This window comes from Macrotis lagotis, chromosome 7 (genome assembly GCF_037893015.1).
Source record: "Macrotis lagotis isolate mMagLag1 chromosome 7, bilby.v1.9.chrom.fasta, whole genome shotgun sequence".
Taxonomy (NCBI): Eukaryota; Metazoa; Chordata; class Mammalia; order Peramelemorphia; family Peramelidae; genus Macrotis; species Macrotis lagotis.
The window spans coordinates 60365105-60387928 of NC_133664.1; the positions used below are offsets into that span (position 1 = coordinate 60365105).

At 36.6% G+C, this 22824-nt stretch overlaps 1 protein-coding gene across 6 annotated transcripts in view; it reads left to right on the top strand.

Moving 5' to 3' along the window:
- MLLT10 (MLLT10 histone lysine methyltransferase DOT1L cofactor) overlaps positions 1-22824 on the top strand; it is a 250852-nt gene that overhangs the window by 48901 nt on the left and 179127 nt on the right. For all 6 annotated transcript variants that reach the window (XM_074192967.1, XM_074192969.1, XM_074192970.1 and 3 more), the window contains one exon: positions 5153-5207. In XM_074192967.1, the coding sequence (XP_074049068.1) occupies positions 5153-5207 (55 nt within the window). Of the gene's footprint in view, positions 1-5152; positions 5208-22824 lie in introns of those variants that run through there.

A 22824-nucleotide genomic window follows, 5' to 3' on the forward strand; every position in this document is an offset into this window, starting at 1 on the left:
TTTTTTTTGTAAGGCAAACGGGGTTAAGTGGCTTGCCCAAGGCCACACAGCTAGGTCATTATTAAGTGTCTGAGGCCAGATTTGAACCCAGGTACTCTTGACTCCAGGGTCAGTGCTTTATCCACTACGCCACCTAGCTGCTCTGTTATTATTTTTTCTAGCTCTAAAAATAATTTTTTAGTAATGTTTGTCTTCCAGTCATATTTCCAATTATTTTTATTATCTACAATTATTTTATATTTTTGAGTGTTACTTTATTTTTTCCAGTTGTATGCAAAGATAGAATCTGCCTTTTTTAAAAAAAGCTTTTGTGTTCCACATTTTTCTACCTACCTTCCTTTCCCTCCCTCTTCTCTATGATTGTAAGTAATCTGATATAGGTTACATATCTTACCGTTATTTTAAATGGAATTTCTCTTTCGATCTTTTGCTCCTGGGCTTTGTTGGTCATATATAGAAATGCTACTGAATTTATATATCCTGCAATATATATATATATATCCTGCAACTTTGCTGAAGTTGTTAATTATTTCAAGCAGTTTTTTTAGTTCATTTTCTAGGATTCTCTAAGTAAATCATCCAATCATCTGCTAAGAATGGAAGTTTTGTTTCCTCATTATCTAATTCCTTCAATTTTTTTCTTCTCAATGCTAAAGCTAGCATTTCTAATACAATATTAAATAATAGTGGTGATAAACAGGCATCCTTGTTTAACCCCTGATCTTATTGGGAATACTTCTAGCATATCCGTATTACATAAAATGCTTGCTGATGATTTTATGTAGATATTGCTTATCATTTTAAGTAAAACTCTGTCTATTCCTATGCTCTCTAGTGTTTTTATTAGGAATGGGTTCTGTATTTTGACAAAAGCTTTTTCCAGTATCTACTGAGATAATCATATGATTTCTGTTCATTGTGTTGTTGATATGGTCAATTTATATGGATTCTTTTCCTAATATTGAACCAACCCTGCATTTCTGATATAAATCCTACCGGATCATAGTGTATTATTCTCCTGATGAGTTGCTATAATCTCTTTGCTAATGTTTTATTTAAAATTTCTGCATCAATATTCATTAGAGTAATTGGTCTATATTTTTCTTTCTCAGTTTTGTCTCTTTCTGATTTAGGTATCAGTGTCATACTTGTGTCATAAAAGGAATTTGGTAGAATTTTTTTTTTTGCCTGGTTTTCCAATATTGGAATTAATTGTTTTTTGAATGTTTGTTAGAATTCATCTGTGAATTCATCTGGCTGTGGAGATATTTTTCTCAGGGATTTCATTGATGAGTTGATTAATTTCTTCTAAAATGGGTTGTTATTTAAGTATTGTATTTCCTTTTCCATTAATCTGAGCAATTTATATTTTTGTAAATATTCATCCATTTTACTTATATTGTTAAATTTATTGACTTACAATTGGGCATAATTGCTCTTAATTATTGCTTTAATTTCCTCTTCATTGGTGATGCATTTACCTTAATTTTTGATACTGGTAATTTGCTTTTCTTTTTTAAAATCAAATTAAACAGGTTTATCTTTTTTCATAAAACTGGCCTTTAGTTTTATTTAATTCACTAGTTTTCTTACTTTCTATTTTATTAAGCTGTCCTTTCATTTTTAGAATTTCTAATTTAGTATTTGATTGGGGTTTTTAATTTGTTCTTTTTCTAGCTTTTTTAGTTGCATGTACAAATTCATTGACTCTTCTCCTTACTTTTTATTCATGTAAGAATATAGAAGTATGAAGTTTCTCCTAACTTTCTCTGTTTCTGTATGCCATAAATTATGGCATGTTATCTCGTTATTTTCTTGGATGAAATTATTGTTTTTACGATTTGTTGTTTGAACCCCTCATTCTTCAGGAGTAGATTATTTAATTAATCAATTTAACTAATTTATAATCCATCTATGTCTTGTTATTGCCCGTGATTTTTACTACATCATGTCTAAAAATCTTGTATTTAATATTTCTTTTCTTTCTGCAATGATTGAGAGATTTTTATGTCCCTAGTGCATGGTCAGTTTTTGTGTAGATACCATGTACCCCTGAGAAAAAGACATACTCCTTTCTATCCCCATTCAAGTTTTTTCAGAGGTTCATCATTAACTTTTCTAAAATTCTCTTCACCTCCTTCTTTCTTGTTTATTTGGTGGTTAGATTGCTATCTGTAACTTCCTGTAACTTAACTTCTTTAAGACTTGGTGAATAAATGTTTAGTATCTATAGGACTTAAGTCTATTGTTCCCTTTAGCACGATGTAGCTTTTTCTTTATTTCTTATAATTAGATCTATTTTTGCTTTTCCTTTGCCTGAAATCAGGATTGTTACCCCAGCTTTTTTAACTTTAGTTTAGGCTTAATATATAATCTTTTCCGGTCTTACCTTTACTCTGTGGTTATCTCTTTGCTTCATTTATGTTTCTTGTAAACAGCATATCATAGAATTCTGGTTTTAATCCACTTTGTTATCCACTTCCATTTTATGGGAGAGTTCATCCCATTCATCTTTACAATTATATTTTCTTTGTATTTCTATTCTACTTTCTCCGTTAATACTTTTTGCTCTCCTTTCACCATGTCCCCCTCCACCAGTGTTTGCTTCTAACTTCTGCCCTTCTATCTGCTCTCCATTCATTACCCCCTTTCATTCCCATTCATTCAGCCCCCCTTTTCTTTTCCTAATATAAATTTTTGTATTCAACTGAATGTGTTATTTCCTCCCTGAGCTATATCTGATGAGAGAGAGACTCAAGCCATCTCTATCTCTTTTTTCTTTCACTCTTCTATGATAGGTTATTTCTTGTTTCATGAGGGCACACTGGTAGGAAGTGGAAGACAGGAGAAGTGGAGCTGGTGTAGCTGAACCTAGGGGGTGTTCCAGTGTCAGTGGCTTTTACTGGAGTCTAGACTGCCTTTATTTGGAGGGTCCCTTGCTTCCTTTTCCTCTGGAGTGAATCCCAGTTCAGCATTTCCTCAGGCCTTCTATAATAAATTTGGAATGAGGCCTGAATTCCAATGGCTGCCCCTCTCCCTCAAGTCCTGTGCCTCTGTTGGACCTGGGGGAAAAAGTATAACCTGGAAGGAGGAGAGAATAAGCATTTCTCAGCATTTACTTTGTAGTAGGCATTGTGTCTTTAAGCACTTTACACATCTCATTTTTCTCCAGATAAGGACACTAAAGGAAGCAGAGGTTAAATGACTTGGCTGTTTTCACCTACCTTGGATATGTCTGAGACCAAATTTGTACTTAGGTCTTCCTGACTCATGGACCAGTGCTCTTCCCTAAGTCTCTTTTTAACCCCGACTCCCACCCATCTTTCTAGTTTCATTGTATGATAACCCCTTCCCTGCATTTGTGTCGGTAACCATTCTGAGCCTCTCTCCATTCCTCACAGTGCTTTGGCTCTGCCTAGCTGCCTCTTCTTCCTGGAAAAGTCAAATACCACCCTATACTTAAAGCCTGTTCCTGATCCCTGCAACTGCTGGTGCTCTTTCCCAAACTATCTTTGTACTTAGTCTCTTTATATTTTATATATTCTTTAGATGAGTATGTATCCACATTCTTGTTTCCCTCACTAGAATTTAATGAGGTATGGTTGTCTCTTCTATTTGTTTTTCTTTAGTGGATAACACAGGACTTGGTATCTATGATATGCTTAATAAATCTTCACATGTAAGGCTAACAAAATTTTAACCCCGAATGATCCCTTCTTGTTGTATGAACACCTTTGTCTGCCTAGATTAAATAGAGAAGAATAGCAAAGTTGGTGGGGGGTGGGGGTGGGCAGAAGGAGAGGATTGCATCTCTGTGGGAGAGGCAGAGGATGTCATTTTCTTCTCTTGCTTCCATTAGTTATCACACTTACTTAGAGATAAAATTTTATGCAGAACGTTTATTAAACAGGTGCTTGATATCTACCATGATCTATAATGGTTTGGCATTGATATGAAATAATTTAGAAACCTGTCTCAAGCCTCTGTGTTTATATTCAATAGCAAGTCTTGAACTCTTGAATTTGCTAGTTTATATCATTAATCCAAAGGTTATGACAAATTAACCCTTTTTGTTGTTTTTAAATTTTTATTTAAAGTTTCAGTTAAAATAAATTAAAAAAATTTAAAACTACTTAAAATAAAGATGTTATATAAAATCTAAATTCTTGTTCTCCCTTCTTCCTTCTCTTCTTTCCCTGAGATGGAAAGCATTTGGGTTATAAATGTGTTGTTATATAAAGCAATTCTCCATATTAGTCATTTTGTATAAGAAAATTTGAAGAAAAGGAAAAAAATGAAAGAAGAAAAATGAAGAAATAGCTTCAGTCTGTATTCAAATAATATCAGTTCTTTCTCTGGAGAAGGCTGGTATACTTAATCATTAGTCCTTTGGGAATGTCTTTAATCATTGTATTGATGAGAATAGCTAAGTCATTTAGAGTTCTTCATCCAACGATATTTATGGTAATGTATACAGTGTCTTTTGGTTTTGTTCATTTCACTGCATCAGTTCTTGAAAGTCTTATCATGCTTTTCTGCAATCAGTCTGCTTGGTCATTTATAGAACATAATAATATTCCACAGATCATGTACCACAGCTTAGTTAGCCATTTTCCAAATGATGAGAATCCCTTTAATTTTCAGTTCTTAGCCACCATAAAATATTTTTGTACAGATAGGCCTTTTTTTGGATGTCTTTGGAATATTGATCTAGCAGTGGTATGACCAAAATAATTTTTTTTTTTTAGATTTTTACAAGGCAATGAGGTTAAGTGGCTTGCCCAAGGCCACACAGCTAGGTAATTATTAAGTGTCTGAGGCTGGATTTGAACTCAGGTACTCCTGACTCCAGGGTCAGTGCTCTATCTACTGTGCCACCTAGCTGCCCCCCAAAATAATATTTTAAAAAAGTTGGCAACCCGTCCTTCAAACAATAGTATGTTTATTTATTTATAGTATATTTATTCTAAAGGAAGAGTTATCCTTTGAGAATTATTAAATTGAAGTATTTTAGGGAATTACTAATGCAAATTGTGTCCATGGTTTTAAATATTTTTTCTTTAAATATTATTGTATGTGGCATTTTGCAGTTTGTAAAAATGTGGTAACTTCCTAATTTCCATCATTTTTTGCTTTTTTGTTTTTTCTCTAGCGATGTGAATTATGTCCTCATAAGGATGGGGCTTTAAAGAGAACAGATAATGGGGGTAAGTACTCAAATTCTCAAATTTGTAAAATTTTTATTTAAAAAATTAAATTAAAAAATAAAAACATGTTATATGTTAATTTATCAAACTCTTAGTAAGTGCAACATAATAAATTATTTTCAGGCTGCATAGTAGAAAGAATACTAGGTGGCTATCAATAGACTTTTTTGTCTCTGTCATTAATGTGTGGGATTTTTAGGCAAGTTACATACCTCTTGTGCTCAGGTCAAACACTGAGGTTACAAACAAAATTCTGTTTGAAGTATAAAGGGGAAAATGGAAGAGATGTATTCATGTAGGCTTTAGTACAGATAGCATTTGAGTTGGGCTTTAAAGGATGGGTTGGAGTTTAGGTTAAAAATAAAAGAATCACATGGAACCAAGATGGCAGCATGAGGACAGGATTTCCCAGGAACTCTCACAAAATATTCCAAAGACCTTGACATTATGACTCTAACTAAATTTTTGAGAGACAGAAAAAATCTACAGAAAAACCCAGTGAGGCAATTCTCCAGCCCAAGGTAATCTAGAAGATTATGGGAAAGCTCTGTTCCTTGGGGTTGGAGGGGGCCGACAGTGAAACACGATACCACGTGGGAGTGAAGGAGCTCTAGCCTTCAGGGCGCCTGGGTCCCTGGGAGCACTGGTTTGTGGTTTCCAGACTACCAACCCGGGGAACACAAAGCACAACTTGGAAGATCAGCAGGGAAACCTCTGTCAAAGTGAGTATGGAGCCCAGGCCAGCATAGCCCTTGGTGCAGTCCCAGTCCTTAGCACAACCTGAATCCTGGGAAACAGAAACAGGCTCGCAGAGCCACCCAGCAGGGAGCTGCCAGTAGCTGCTACCAGAGCACTCAGTTCACAGAAGGTAAGGGGGTGAAGGGAGACTGTCAAGGTCTCTCCTCTCTCCCTGGGAAAGGTCTCTGGTGTTTTGTTCATAGTTAGACCTGGTCAGAGTCTGGGGTTCCCCATTGCCATAGAGTAAGGACCCTTCTCACAGCAGCTTGGGCAGAGGCGTGTGCTTGTGATCATCCACAGACTAAGCACAGACCAGGAGAGCAATCAGAGCTTCTCATAAGACATTGAAGGAACTGAGGTCCTTGTGGAGGTGTCCCAATAAGAACTGAAAAGCTCAGGAAGCTCTCCAAAACCAGGGCAAAGGCTAGGGAAAATGAGTTAACAGAAAAAAAGGAACCTGACCATAGACAATTACTTTGGTCACATGGAGGATGAAAACACACTCAGAAGATGACAAAAGTTCAAGCTTCTGTATCCAAAGTCTCCAAGAAAAATAGGAATTGGGCTCAGGCTATGGCAGAGCTCAAAAAAAGATTTTGAAAATTAAGGGAGGTAGAGGAAAAATTGGGAAGAGAAATGAGATGCAGAAAAAAACATGAAAACCAAGCCAGCAGCTTAGTCAGGGAGATCCAAAAAATGTGGAAGAAAACAACTTGTTAAAAACCATTTTAGGAACAGGACTCTGGGGCTCTGACCACATTCAGATCCTGATCCCAGTCTAGGCCCCCCCCCCCCCCCCAGAGGACAGCAGGGCCCCCCCCACCTCAGCCCCGTGGCAGAGGGGCGCGCATATGGTCATTCGCAGACCAGGAGGGAGGACAGAGCCTCACACACTGAGACCCTTGTGGGAGTGTCCCAAAAGCTCAGGAAGCACCCCAAACCAGGCCCAGGCTGGGAAAATGACCGAGCAGAGAAACAAGAGGAAGCCCAATTAGAAATATTTTGCATATGAGCCCAAGAAGGATCAAAATACTCAGTCTGAAGATGAGGAAACACAAACTCCTGCATCTAAAGATTCCAAGAATAACAGAAATTGGGCTCAGGCTATGACAGAGCTCAAAAAAGACTTTGAAAATCACATGAGGGAGTTAGAAGAAAAACTGGGAAAAGAAGAGAGATACAGGAAAAACATGAAAATGAAGTCAGCAGCGTAGTCAAGGAAATCTAAAAAAATGCTGAAGAAAATAGCATGCTAAAAACCAGCTTAGGTCAAATGGATAAAACAGTTCAAAAAGTTATTGAGGAGAAGAATGCTTTAAAAAGCAAAATTGGCCAGATGGAAAAAGAGATAAGAAAACTCTCTGAGGAGAACAAATCCTTCAGACAAAGAATAGAACTCGGGGAGATTGATGAATTTATGAGAAACCAGCACTCATTACTGCAAAACCAAAAAAATGAAAAATTAGAAGAAAATGTGAAACATCTCATTGAAAAAACAACTGATATGGAAAACAGACTTAGGAAAGATAATTTAAAAATTATTGGAATACCTGAAAGTCATGATCATGAAAAGAGCCTTGACATCATTTTCAAAGAATTACTACAGGAAAATTGCCCTGATATTCTAGAAGAAGAAGGCAAAAATAGAAATGGAGAGAATCCACCGATCCCCCTGAGAAAGAGATCCCAAAAAACCAACCCCTAGGAATATTATAGCCAAGTTCCAGAACTCCCAAGTCAAAGAGAAAATATTACAAGCAGCCAGAAGGACACAATTCAAATATCATGGAGCTGCAGTCAGGATCACACAGGACTTAGCAGCAACTACATTGGAAGCTCTCAGGCCTTGGAATACAATATACCAGAAGGCAAAAGAGCTTAGAATGCAGCCAAGAATGAACTACCCAGCAAGGCTGAATGTCCTCTTCCAGGGAAAAAGATGGACTTTCAATGAACCAGGGGAATTTCAAATGTTCCTTCTGGAATGGCCAGAGCTGAACAGAAGGTTTGATCTTCAGATACAGGACTCAGGTGAAGCACAGAGATTGGAGGAGAGGGGGGAAATATGAGGGACTTAATAAGGATGAACTGCATGTATTCCTGCATAGAAAAATGACAGTGATGATACTTGAATGAATCTTCTCAGTTAATAGAGCAGGTAGAGGGAGCTTTTATAGTTGAAGTACAGGAGAAAGCTGAATTTGAAGACAAAATATGGTGTAAAAATGGAGTCAATAGACAAAAAGAGAAATGTGATGGGAGAAAGAAAAAGGAGAGGGGGAATAGTCCAAGATATCTCATATAATAAGTTTTTTCTTTATTACAATGAGCTATTGCAGTGATATAGAAGGGGGGAAGGCAAGGTGGAATGAGGGAATCTTCGCCCTCATCAGAGGTGGCTAGGAGAGAAAACTGCATATATACTCAATGGGGTATAGACATCTGGAGTAACAAAGGGGGGGGACAGGGGGAAGGGGGGGATGTGCATGATGGAAGAGAGGATGGACTGTGGGGGGACAGTGGTCAGATATAACACATTTTCTTTTTTACTGCTAGCAAGGGGCTGGGATTGGATGGCCTGTCTGGGACCATAGGGCCAGGTGGATACTAGGCCTAAGGGGTGATATGGGGGCTTGGGGCCTCTTGGCCCCAGGACCAGGGATCTGTCTGCTGCGCCACTCAGCTACCCTACAGCAGAGTCAGAGTGAAAGGAGAGAGAAAATACAGTACATGGTAGTGGAGAAATACGAAAGGAGGGAGTTGCGATCAGCAATGGCAATGGTGGAAAAATATGAAAGTAACTTTTGTGGTGGACTTACCATAAAAAATATGATCCACTCGCGACAGAGTCGTTGGTGTTGGAACAAAGACTGAAGCACATTTTTTATTATTATTATTTTTGGGGGGTGCAGGGCAAATGGGGCTGGATGGCCTGCCTGGAACTGCACAGCAGGGTGATCTTTGGGTGTCTGAGGCCGGATTTGGACCCGGGTGCTACTGGCTCAAGGGCCAATGCTCTGTCTGCCACCCAGCCACCCCTACTATTATTACTATTTTATTTTATTTTGGGTCTTTTTTTTTCTTTTTTTGGTTTTGCATGGCATTGGGGTTGGGGTGGCTTTCATGTCACATGGCTGGGTGTATGAGGCTGGGTATGGGCTTGGGTGGTCCTGGCTCCAGGGCTGGGACTCCGTCCATGGAGCCACCTGGCCATACCTACAATTATTACTATTATTTTTTTTTATTTTAATTTTTTCTCCCCTTTATCGCTCAAATGAATCTATATTTTGTGGGTGGAGGGGGTATTCTGTTTACTCTTAAATAAGAATATTTTATTAATGTATAAAAAAACCAGTTGAGGCCAAATGGGCAAAACAGTCCAAACAGTTTATGAAGAGAAGAATGCTTTAAAAAAGCAGAATCAGGGGCGGCTAGATGGCGTAGTAGATAGAGCACCAGCCTTGGAGTCAGGAGGACCTGAGTTCAAATGTGGCCTCAAACACTTAATAATTACCTAGATGTGCAGCCTTGGGCAAGCCACTTAAGCTCACTGCCTTGCAGAAACATTAAAAAAAAAAAAAAAAGCAGAATCAGCCACATGGAAAAGGAAATAAGAAAGAAACAATAAAACAAAACCAAAAGAACAAAAAACTAGAAGAAAATGTGAAATATCTCACTGGAAAAACAACTGACCTGGAGAACAGATCCTGGAACGATAATTTAAAAATGATTGCGCTACCTGAAAGTCATGATCAGGAAAAGGAGCCTTGACTTCATTTTAAAGAATTTCTACAGGAAGATTGCCCTGATATCCTAGAAATAGATTGAAAAATAGAAATTGAGAGAATCCACCCATCTCCTCCTGAAAGAGAGAAAAAAATAACCTCCAGGTATGTTACAGCCAAATTTCAGAACTTCCAAGTCAAGGAGAAAATATTACAAGCAGTTAGAAAGAAACAGTTCAAATATCATGGAACTACAATTGTGACTACACAGGACTTAGCAGCATTCCCGCTTAAGGCTTGTAGGGCTTGGAATATAACATTCTGGAAGGCAAAAGAGCTTGGAATGTAACCAAGAATCAACTCCCCAGCAAAACTGAACATCCTCCTTCCAGGGGAAAAGATGGACATTCAGTGGAATAGGGGAATTGCAAATGGTCCTATTGAAACGACCAGAGCTGAACAGAAAGTGTGATTTTTGAAGCACAGGACTCAGATGAAGCATAGAGAGGGTGGAAGGGAAGGACTAATCATGAAGAACTTAATGATGCTTAACTGCATGGGAAGATGATATTGATAATATTCATATGAACCATTGGAGCAGGTAGAAGGAGCACAGGAGGGAACTGAATTTGAAGATATAGTATAAAGATGGAAATCGGTGGGCAAAAAAGAATGCACCTGGGGGAAAGAGAGGAGAGGTAGAATGGGCTAAGATATTTCACTTAAAAGAGTCAAGAAAAAGCTTTTTCAATGGAGTGGAAGCGGGGGGTGAGGGGGATTTGTGAGTCTTTACTCTCACGGGAAGTGAAGTGACTTAGAGGAAACATTATACACACTCAACAAAGTATAGAAATCTATCTTACTCTAGAGGAAAATAGGAGAGGAAAGGGATGAGAGAAAGCGGATGGGGGGGGAGGAAGGGAAGTATAGTTGGTAGAGAGAATAGATCATGGGAGAGGGTAGTCAGATACAATACTCTTTATTTTGGCAAGGTGGTGGGATTGAGTGATCTGTCTGGGATCCAGGGCTGGGTGGTTGCTGGGTCTCTGGGGTGGGATGTGATCTTGGGGCCTCCTGGCCCCAGGGCCGGGGCTCTGTCAACTGTGCCACTCAGTTACCCCATAACACAGAGGGACAGAGTGAAAGAAGAGAGAAAGTAGAATATATGGGAGAGAGGAGGAGGAATGGATGGAGGGAATTAAAATCAGCAATAGCAACTGTGGGAAAAAATATGTAAGTAACTTCTCTGATGTACTTATTTTTTTTAATTTTAAAGATTTTATTTATTTTGAGTTTTACAATTTTCCCCCCTAATCTTACTCCCCCACCAAAAGACAGTTTGCCAGTCTTTACATTGTTTCCATGGTATACATTGATCCAAACTGAATGTGATGAGAGAGAAATGTATCCATAGCAAGATCAGACAATAAGATACCGGTTCTCCCCTCCCCCTAAATTAAAGGTAATAGTCCTTGGTCTTTTTTAAAACTCCACAGTTCTTTCTCTGGATACATCTGATGGACTTATGATAAAGAATGTGATCCCCAGCGATAGCTGATGGTATCTGAACACAGACTGGAGCACATTTTTTTTTCTTTCTTTCACTTTATTGTGAGGGTTTTTATTTTTGGTGAGGGTAGGGAGGACTTTTAGTAATGTATAAATAAAAATAAAAAAGGAATACTAAAAAAATCATAGAAATCATATTTTTATACATAAGGAATGATTTGAGCAAAGATAGGGAGAATGGAAACTCCAGGATCAGTTTGAAAAGTGCTAGAATGGTTCAGTTTGACGTAACCTAGAACCCTTCTTGGAAAGGAGTGTTAAGAGAGGAGACTTAAAAAAAGGCAAGGTTGGTCCAGTAATCCTTGAATGTCAGGCAGGGGCGCTTGGTCTGCATTTTTGGAAGTCTTTGAAGAGAATGGTAATGTTGCTAGAACTTGGAATAAGGGTTATTCTAGAAGTGATATGTTAAAGATGAACTGGAAGCCAGGGGATCCTGGAGGCAGAAGAACTGAGGAGGAGAATCCTACTGTGGTTGTTGTAGGTTGTTGTAGGCTTTCCTACTAATATATGATGGGAAAATTCCTGATTTATTATTAAGGTAAAATTGTTAGGATTTGGTCCTTAATTGGATATGAGAGGGAAAAAGGAGAAGGAATTGTCACAGATGGTCCAAGAATGTTTATGTAGGGAACTGGATGAATGGTGGTACAGTATGAAGACATTGATTCATTCATTATGTTTTCATCAGATGTTTACTATGTATCAAATACTCAGTATATCAAGGCAAAACCAAGATGATTCCTGCTTTTAAGATTGCATTTTACTGGTAGAGTGGGGGGGGGGGTGGAGTAGTGACATAAGTATCTAACCTAGATGAATGAACACAAAATTTAGGCTAACTCATTTCTAGGGTTAACTCCAGCAGCTGCCAGCACTTGAGCCAATTGTTTTGGGACTCAATGAAGCAAAGGTGAGGAGAGATCAAAAAGAAGATTGTCTATGGTGAATTGCCGCTTGGCCAGTTTGACTGGTATGTCAAATATCTAGGGTACTGTACAGTGAGCCTGGAAACATAGGCTGCAGTTAGATGACTTGAAATTACAAACATGCAACCTACATTTTACAGAAGCATTTGGGAATTACATGATCATATGAGTGTTTTAAGAGTACCAGTTTCGGAGTTCTTTGTAAGGTGATTTAGAGAGAGGAGAGACTGGAGCCAGGGAAACCATTGGGAGTAGTTTGAAGTAATCGGAGAGTCATGATGAGGTCTTAAGGTAGAGTATTGGTTTTGTGAATGGAAAGCTAGAGATAAGAGAGAAGAAAATGTGAATTTAATACTAAGTGTTGGTCTAGGCAAGCTGTTATTTGGTGCAGTCCAGTGCCCAGGGAAAACATATGCACCAGAGTAAGTGAAGATCCCACACTGATACTCAAGCAAGAACCAGGTGCACCTTTTTAGCTTTTGGTGGCCAATATCTAGTCCTGGTTCACCAATCCAGGGTGAATTGAGGAAGGAAGTTGTAATTGGTTTTTCCAGATAGAAAGACATAGATAGGATGTTTTTCCTAAATTTAGAAAAAAGTTATCACACTCATCCAGGTGTGACTCCAATTCAAGGAATAAATCAGGTTTTCAGCTCTTCACACCCGGATGAGTCTACTGAAGCATAACTAATACAGAAATCTTATACTCAAGTGGAGCCTGTAGTTGTCACTCTAAGCTGTCAGATCTTCCCATTTGTCCGATTTAGAGCCCTGTCCAGTAGCTGTTTACTGTTGCTCAGAACCACATCTGGATCAGGATCTTGCAGCACTCACATCAGGATGTCAACATTTAGTAAAGATAGGGACCACTTTGGAAGCCCTGAAAGTTTACAGGTCCCAAGCCTGTCCCTGAGATTCTGGAAAAGCACAAACCTCAATACTTCAAGAAATCGATAAATGGAATCAGCCTATGTTTTCCCAAGAGAAGGGAAAGAACCTGGCCCTAATATCAAAATCTCAAGTCAGGTAGCAGAGGGTACAAACAAAAAAAAGAAAACCCATTGTAAATAATTGTTATGGTGACAAGGAAGCTCATGACACAAACTGGAGGAAGAGAATGACTTCAAACATCTATAAGCAAAATACCAGAGAAAAGACAGCTTGGACACAAAATTCCTGAAAGAGTTGAGGCAAAATACTAACCCCTATAAATTAAATGTGAGGACTTCTGGGAAAAAAACTGAAGAGAAATGAGAGCTATTGGGATGGGAACCAGCAGCTTGGTATAAGAGATATAAAATCTCCTCCAAGCAAGAAACTTGCTAATATTTTGAATGGTCTGAAGAGAAGCCAATGACTCCCAAGAGACGACAAGAAATATTAAAGTTAAAAGAATAAAAAAAAATAGGAGAAAATGCCATGTATCTCAAACTAAGAACAACCCATTTGAAAAACTGATGTAAGTAGAAAAAAAATTAAGGATTATTTGGCTCTCTGAATACCACATCCATAAAAAGAGTCTAGACATTCTGTTTCAAGAAAATTAAACCAATCTCTTTTGAACCAGAGGGCAAAGCCTGAAAAGAAAGAATCTGTTGGCCATCTTCTGAAAAATGCAACATAAAACCTTCCAATAACATCACAGACAAAATTTAAAGCTTCTGGGTCAAATAAAAATACTTAAAGCTTCCAGAACAAAGAATTCAACTATTGAGGAGCCACAGTTATGATCACCACCATAAAGGAACTGAGATCTTGGAATTATAGAGCAGTATTATAGAAGTCAAAAGATATAGGCATATATAAGCAAAGATAACTTACAAAATTGACTTTAATGCTATGGGGGGGGTGGAGAAGGGCTAAGAGTGAATTTTTAGTTAAATAAAGCATTCTTGATGAAAAGGTCAAAGCTGCATAAAAACGTTGAAATTTACATACAGTGGTGAAAACAACACAAAAAGGTAAACACAAATGAACAAGCTTCTGGTACTAAGAAAGGATAAACTGCTTACATTCTGTTAACAGAATTTTTACTGAACAAGTCTAACTTGGTCATCACAGAGCTGGACCAGAGACAGAAGGCCAGTAATCAAATAGTGGTTTAATTACTTCCATTGTGAGTAACAGATTTGCAAATCTTGAGATTTCTCTTGATTGGATCTCCACCTTGCTGTAATGGAAGCAGATATTATATCCGTGATCATATGTGGGAAGGGAGGGGAAGGTAGATCATAAAATATTCAGTTTTGGAGCTTGAGTGATTTTTCTCAGCATGAACCCACCAGTGATAACAATATAACAATTAGAACAAGTTTTGACCATCCCAGTAGAACACCACAGGTATTCTCAATTCCTGTGGAAATTGATTAAGTTGATTGTATAGTTGTGGGTGTAAGGAGGTGCTTATATTTTGTTTGACTATAGAACAGATTACAGTTTTCTGATTCACTTCACTTAACACAAGCAAATACAGGTCAGGATAAGAATTCAGACTTGTCAACATTAATAGATTGCTCCTGGCTGCTTTATTTTCACTAATTCCCAGACCAGAGTCTGCGTTTGAAAAGGACCTCTATAAACTAAATTATAATTGATATCAATCTCATTACACATATTGTATTGAGAGTATGAAAATCATAATCTTTTAAAATTATTTATTTATTCTTATTTTGTACAAATAACTTTTTTTTTAATACATTACTAAAATATTCTTGTTTAAGAGTGAACATAGGGGCGGCTAGGTGGCATAGTGGATAAAGCACCAGCCCTGTAGTCAGGAGTACCTGGGTTCAAATCCGGTCTCAGACACTTAATAATTACCTAGCTGTGTGGCCTTGGGCAAGCGACTTAACCCCACTGCCTTGCAGAAACCTAAAAAAAAAAAAAAAGAGTAAACATAATATCCCCTCACCCCAAAAAATATAGACCCGCATGAGTGATAAAGTAAAGGGGAGAGAAAAACAATTAAAATCAAAATATAATAATAATGATAATAATTGAAGGTATGGCAAGGTGGCACAGTGGATGGAGAATTGGCCCCAGACACCCAACAATCATTCAGCTGTCTGACCCCGTGCAAGTCACCCCAACCCCAATGCCCTACAAAAACAAAAACAAAAAAAAGACCCAAAATAAAATAGTAATAATAATAATAGTAGGGGTGGCTGGGTGGCAGAGACAGATCACTGGCCCTTGAGCCAGGAGCACCCAGGTCCAAATCCAGCCTCAGACACCCAACAATCATCCAGCTGTGTGGCCCCAGGCAGGCCACCCAGCCCAATTTGCCCTGCACCCCCCCCCCCCAAAATAATAATAACAAAAAAAATGTGCTTCAGTCTGTGTTCCAACACCACCAACTCTGTCGCAGGTAGATCACATTCTTTAAGATAAGTCCATCACAAAAGTTACTTTCATATTTTTCCACCGTTGCCATTGTTGATCGCAACTCCCTCCATTCATACTTCTCCATTACCACGTACTATGTTTTCTCTCTCCTTTCACTCTGACTCTGCTGTAGGGTAGTTGAGTGGCACAGCAGACAGATCCCTAGTCCTGGGGCCAAGAAGCCCTGAGCCCACATACCACCCCTTAGGCCCAGCATCCACCCGGCCCTATATAGGGTCCCAGACAGGCCATCCACTCCCAGCCCCTTGCAAGAAGCAAATAAGAAAATATATTATATCTGACCACTCTTCCCCCATGGTCCATCCTCTCCTCCGTCACTCACATTCCCCCCCTTCCCCCATCCCCCTTCTCTCCTTCTTACTTCAGATGTCTATACCCCATTGAGTATTTATGCTGTTTCCTCTCCGAGCCACCTCTGATGAGAGCAAAGATTCCTTCATTCCCCCTTGTCTTCCCCCCCTTCCATAGCATTGCAATAGTTCATGGTAATAAAGAAAAATCTTATTATATGAAATATCTTAGCCTATTCCTCCTCTCCTTTTTCTTTCTCCCATTACATTTCCTTTTTATCTATTGACTCCGTTTTTACACCACAGTGTATCGTCAAATTTAGTTTTCTCCTGTGCTTCATCTATAAAAGCTCCTTCTACCTGCTCTATTAAATGAGAAGGTTCATATGAGTATTCTCAGTATCATTTTTCTATACAGGAATACATGCAGTTCATCCTCATTAAGTCCCTCATATTTTCCCCTTCTCCACTCTCTATGCTTCACCTGAGTCCTGTATCAGAAGATCAAACCTTCTGTTCAGCTCTGGCCATTCCAATAGGACATTTGAAATTCCCCTGGTTCATTGAAAGTCCATCTTTTTCCCTGGAAGAGGACATTCAGCCTTGCTGGGTAGTTCATTCTTGGCTGCATTCTAAGCTCTTTTGCCTTCCGGTATATTGTATTCCAAGCCCTATGAGCTTCCAATGTAGTTGCTGCTAAGTCCTGTGTGATCTTGACTGGTTCTCCATGATATTTGAATTGTGTCCTTCTGGCTGCTTGTAGTATTTTCTTTTTGACTTGGGAGTGAAAATTATAATCTTTTCCAATATTCCAATATTGGAGATGATACATGTTATCTCCCCTCTGAACTATATCATCATCAGGAATCATAGAAGAAAATGAATTAGACAAAAGATTTGGGAATGGTTTTGTTAGGTTTTGATGATTTTAAGAGAAGAATGGAAAGAGGAAAATATAATGTTAAGGAAAATTATCTCATATGATCAGATTTCACAAGTAGAATTTCTACAAATGACTAGGAATGGATAGGATGAGGGAGGAGTTGATGTAGAACTGACATTAAATCTTTCTCATCCTAGCTGATCAAAGGATAACATATATAGCATACACAATTTCTCCCACAATTTAAATGGGGAAAGAGAGGAGGGAAATTAGAATGAGAATAGAATGAGAGTAGATTAAAGAAGAGAGAGATTAGTTCTAAGCAAAAACAAATTGAAGAATGTACTAGAACATATCACAATGATAATCTCCATTTAGCTGTTGTTGAGGTCCCAAAGTATGTGAAGCCAAGTGAATGCCCCCAAATTGTGAAATGACTGAAATAGTATGGAAATGTGATAGAACATTATGCTATAAGAAGTGATGGAGAGGGTTTCAAAGAAATCTGGGAAGACTTAACATGAACTGATATATAGTGAAGTGAGCAGAATCAGGAGAAAAATTTATATAATGATAATATCATGAAGACAATTTTGAAAGAATTAAGAACTTATAGTTAGTTGTAAAGACCAACTCTGATTCTAGCCATAATGTGCTCTTCACTTCCTGTCAGAGTAAGAACATTTGTGTGTATGTGTATGCACATCTATATTATATCTAGACATGACTGATGTGGAAATTTGTTTTACTTGTCTAATAAAAATAAAACTTGTGGTTTTATTTTTTGATTAATTTGAGTAACAGATTAGAGGAAGAGAGGGAATCTTGCCTATTAGAAAACTTTTAGAAAAATTTCTGTGCCTTGATGCTGTGAAGTCATAGAATCGATAGTACTTGGGAACTGTTTGTGAGAGGTGAGGGAGAGAAAGGAGTTGTTTAACTCTGTGATTTCAGACTTGAGTTACTGGGAAGATGATAGTGATCTCAGGAAAAAAAAGGAAAGTTAGGAAGAAGGAAGGTTTTTAGAGGCAAGATTAGTTCTGGTTAGCACATCTAATTAGGTTCAAAAGAAGGGGCAGATTTAAAGGAAAATATTTTGAGTTTTAGTTATGTTGTGTTTGTGGTTTTTGCAGGCTATCCCAAATGTTTTAAGGTTAATTGAAGATATAAATTAAAACTGGAGTTGTGCATGTAGAAAGAAGTGAATGAGATTGACATGAAAAAGAATAAAGGAGGAAAAGAGATGAAAAATAGATGCGTAGGGAATGCTTTCCTTTAGTGATAGGAAGGAGGATGAAAGATCCAAAAAAATAGGGGAGGAGAAAGTATCTGTTTGGAGTGCTAATCCTCAGGGTAACAATTTTACAAAAAAGAATTTAAGTTCTTGGGAAGAGAAGTGCAAGGAAGGGAATGGATGGGAACTTTGTATAGATAAAAGTTCATATTGATATTTATCAAGTTAAAAAATAATAGTAATAGACATGCAGGCATTCATTAAGCATGTACCACATGCAAGAGACTGTGCTAGAAGTTGCGATTAGAAAAGTAAATAAATTCTCCTGGAACTTAAAATTTATTTTTGCAATTTTTTTTTTTACCCCTAGGAACTAGTTTCCTCAATCCAATTACCTATTCTTTCCTCCTCTATTTTCTTTAGCACAACTGAGAAAGTTCTTAATCAAGTATTGCTTTAAGATCTTTCTGCCTTCCCAAACTGAGGTGTATCTTATAACTCATCAATGACCTTTGTAGTTTTGTTCATTCACTTTTGATTTTGTCATGTGGTCATTATTTTCCATTTACATCATGGTAGTTATTTTGCATAATGTAGTCTTGACTCTTTACTTGGAATCATTTTATGTAGATCTTTCTTAAATTCAATATTCATTACATACATCATTTCTTATAGCACAATCATATTTCATTACATCCTTGTACCACAGTTTATGTAGCCATTTCCCAAAGTCACTGGCATTTACTTTGTTTCCAATTCTGTATCACTAAAAGTGTTGCTATAAATATTTTGGTGTCTGTGAGGACTTTGTCAATCACTTTCTTGGAGGTAAGCCCCACTAATAAATTTTCTGGTTCCAAGGTATGTAATAATGTACATTGTAGCTACTTGCATAATTCGACATCGATTTCCAAAATGGTTGTACCATGTCAGAGCTCCACTGGCAGTGCAGTAGTGTGCCTGTAACGCACAGTGCCTCCAGGATTGACTGTTGCCTCTTTTTTAATCTTTGCCAATTTACAGTGTGTGAAATGAAACCAATAGTTTTCTTTTCAAAAGATTTGTATTTCTCTTTTTAGTGATTTGGAGCCTTCTTTTTTGGGATAGTAAATACTTTGTAATTCCTCTTTAGAGAAATGTCTGTATCTTTTGACTCACATTATTGTTTGTATATTGGATGCCAAATTCTTATCAGAGAAATTTGATGGAAATATTCTTTCCCCATGAGACTTTGCCTAGGTGCATTAATTTTGTTTATGAAGAACTTTTTGTTTCATGTAAAATATCTATTTTATCTTCTTGTAATACCTCTCTTGTTTGGTTAAGAATATATCTCCTACCTACTAGAGGTATATGTTCTGTTTGTCTTCTAATTTTTAATAATGCAACATTTATGATGTAATTTGAAATATTATTGTGATATAGTATTTTGTTTAAAAAATACTAAGTTCTGTATTTCTTAAGAATGTATTATGAAATATGATATAAGATATTGGTCTAAGTCTAAATCTTTCCAGTTTATTTTGCAGTTTTTCCAGTATTTTTTTAACAAATAGTTTTCCTTGTTTATTCATGTTTTCCATTTTATTAAAGACTGTGTTATTGAGTTCCATAGTTTCTGGGCCTCCTTTGTCTAGTTCATTCTGTGGATCTATTGCTATTTTTTAACCATGACTAGTTTTCTTTACTCTTTATCATTTATTCAAGTTCTCCTTGGTTTCTTTCAGGTCAACCTTTACATCACTTTGCACAATGTGGCATTGCATTTATATGGTTTACTTAGCCATTCCCATTTGACAGATAACCATTTTGGTTTCCAGTTCTTTGTTAACAACAAAGTGTATTGCTTTAAGAACATATACATAAATATATATATAATCAATACATGTATTGGTATAAGAAGATATATTGCTATAAATATATTTGCCTATCGGTCCTTTCTCTCGAAGGAGATGTCTAAAATGGTATTCTTTTAGTCTAAAGATATTTTTCTTTTTAGTTATTTTTTGGTTATATTTCCATTTTGTTTTCTAGACTGGTTGGATCAACACATAGATTCACCAGCAATTCATTAACATATCTGTTTTCCCACAGTTCCTTCAGCAATTATCATTTTCAGTTTTTGTCATCTTTGCCAATGTAATTGATATGAAGTATATAACCTCAGTTATTTTTATTTGCATTTCTCTTAGTATTTGTGATCTAGAGCATTTTGTATACATTTTGGATAAGTTTGATTTCTTACCTTGAGAACTGCCTGTTAATTCTTTTTGACCATTTATTGTAGATTGACTTTTAATCTTAAATATTTTCATCAATTTACTCTACATCTTAGATATAAATTCCTGACCAGAGAAATGAATTTCCTGCAAGAATTATTTATCAATTCACTATCTTCCTTCTAATTTTTACTGCTTTGTTCAAAGCCATTTCAATTTTATATAATTCATTTTTTCTTATGTGATCCTCTCCATTCCTTGTTTGTTCAGGAACTCTTCCCTTATGCATAATTATGACAATGATTTCCTTTTGTGTCCCTATAATTTATTTATGCCATTATCTTTCTTGTCCAAATCATACATCCATTTAAAGCTTAAAGTACTTTATAACATAAAATGTTGGTCTAAAATTAATTTCTGGCAGGCAGATATACAGTTTTTCTGACATCAAATAATTTTTCCTAAGTTGTCTATCATTAAAGTCCTGGGATTTATTTATAATTTTTCTATTTTGTATACATTACCCTTTGATCCAGCAATACCACTACTGTCTGTAACCTGAAGAGAGTATTAAAAAGGGTAAAAATGTACAAAAATATTTATGGCAGTCCTATTTGTGGTGGCAAAGAATTGGAAATTAAGTGAATGTCCTTCAGTTGGGGAATGGCTTAACAGACTGGTATGTGCATGTCATGGAACACTATTGTTCTATTAGAAACAAGGAGGGATGGGAATTGAGAGAAGCCTGGAAGGATTTGTATGAACTGATGCTGAGTGAGATGAGCAGAACCAGAAAAGCATTGTGCACCCTAACAGCAACATGGGGAGGTGATGATCATCCTTGATGTACTTGTATCATTCCATCAAGTGCAATAATCAGGGACAATTTTGGGGTATCTGCGATGTAGAATACCATCTGTATTCAGATAAAGAACTGTGGAGTTTAAACAAAAGACTATTGCTTTCAATTTAGGGGAAAAAACCAAACCTGTTCTCTTATTATGTAATTTTGCTATCTCTTGTACTTTATTTTTCGTTCTTAGGATATGATTTCTCTTCAGCTTAGATCAGTGTTTACCATGGAAACAATGTAAAGACTGACATACTGCCTTCTGTAGGGGGTGGGAGGAGGGAAACAAGAATAGTGAAAAACTGTAAAACTCAAAATAAATAAAATCTTTCTTTAAAAAATTTTCTATTTTGTTTGATTACTTCCAATTCTTTTTAATGATTAATTAAATTAATTAATTCATTAATATTAATTTATAATTCAACTACAGGCAAAGATAGTTTTCAACATTCATTTTTTGTAAGATTTTGAGTTCCACGTTTTTTCCCTTCCCCCGATGGTAATATGATGGGGGGGCGCTATACATTTACAACTGTGTTATATATATTTCCATATTAGTCATGCTGTGAAAGAAGAATCAGAACAAAGGGAATCTAAAAAACCATGAAAGGGGGGGAAGGCATAAATCAAATTTTAATATAGAATTTGTTATACTTTGGTCTGTATTGAGACTATAACTTCTTCTCTTAAATATGGATATTTTTCAACACAGTGCTTTAAAATTGTCCCTTAAAATTCTTCTGCTGAGGTGAGTAAGTCCATCATAGTTGATCATCACTTAATGCTGTTTGTTTAATGTTTTCATTGTTCTCCTGGTTCTGCTCACTTCACATAGCATCAGTTCATACAAGTCTTTCTAGCCTTTTCTGAAGTCTGCTCACTCATGTTTTCTTATAGAACAGATAATACTCATCACATTCATATACCACAGTTTGGTCAACCATTTTCCAATTGTTGGGCATCCCCTTAAATATCCAATACTTTGCCACTTTTTTATGATTGCTTTGAGATACAGACCCAGTAGTGGTTTTTCTGAGTCAAAGGATATACAAAGTTTTGTTGCCCTTTGGGCATAGTTCCTAATTTCACTCCAGAATGTTTGGATTGCTTCATGACACCACCTATAGTGCATTAATGTCCTTGTTTTCCCACATTGTCTCCAACATTGTTCATTTCCTTTTTTTTTGTCATATTGACCAATCTGATAGATCTCAGAGTTGTTTAATTTGCATTTTTCCAATTAGTAATGATTTAGAACATTTTATATGACTATAGACTGCTTTACTTCATCTAAAAACTGCTTCATATTCTTTGACTATTTATCAATTGGTAAATGCCTTGTATTTTTAAAAATATAAAAATATAAAAAAATTTGACTCAATTCTCTATGTATTTTAGAAATGATTTCCTTTATCAGAAACTCTAACTATGAAAATTGTTTGACAGCTTTTTGCTGTCCTTGCAATCTTGGTTGCTTTGGTTTTATTTGTGCAAAAATTTAATTTTTATTTTTAATTTAATCAAAATTATCCATTTTGCATTTCATAATGTTCTCTATCTCTTGTTTGGTCATGAACTTCTTACTTTTTCATAGATCTGACAGATAAGGTATCACTTTTCAAGTCTAAATACAGCACCCAATTCAATTGTATCATGATAATAGGTAGCTTCTATGTCTTCTGTTTCAAATCTATTTAATCGATGAATTTTTTATTTTTTAAGTAGTATATAGTTATGATTTCATCCTTGTAGTGGAGTTTGTAATCTGGTACTCGCTC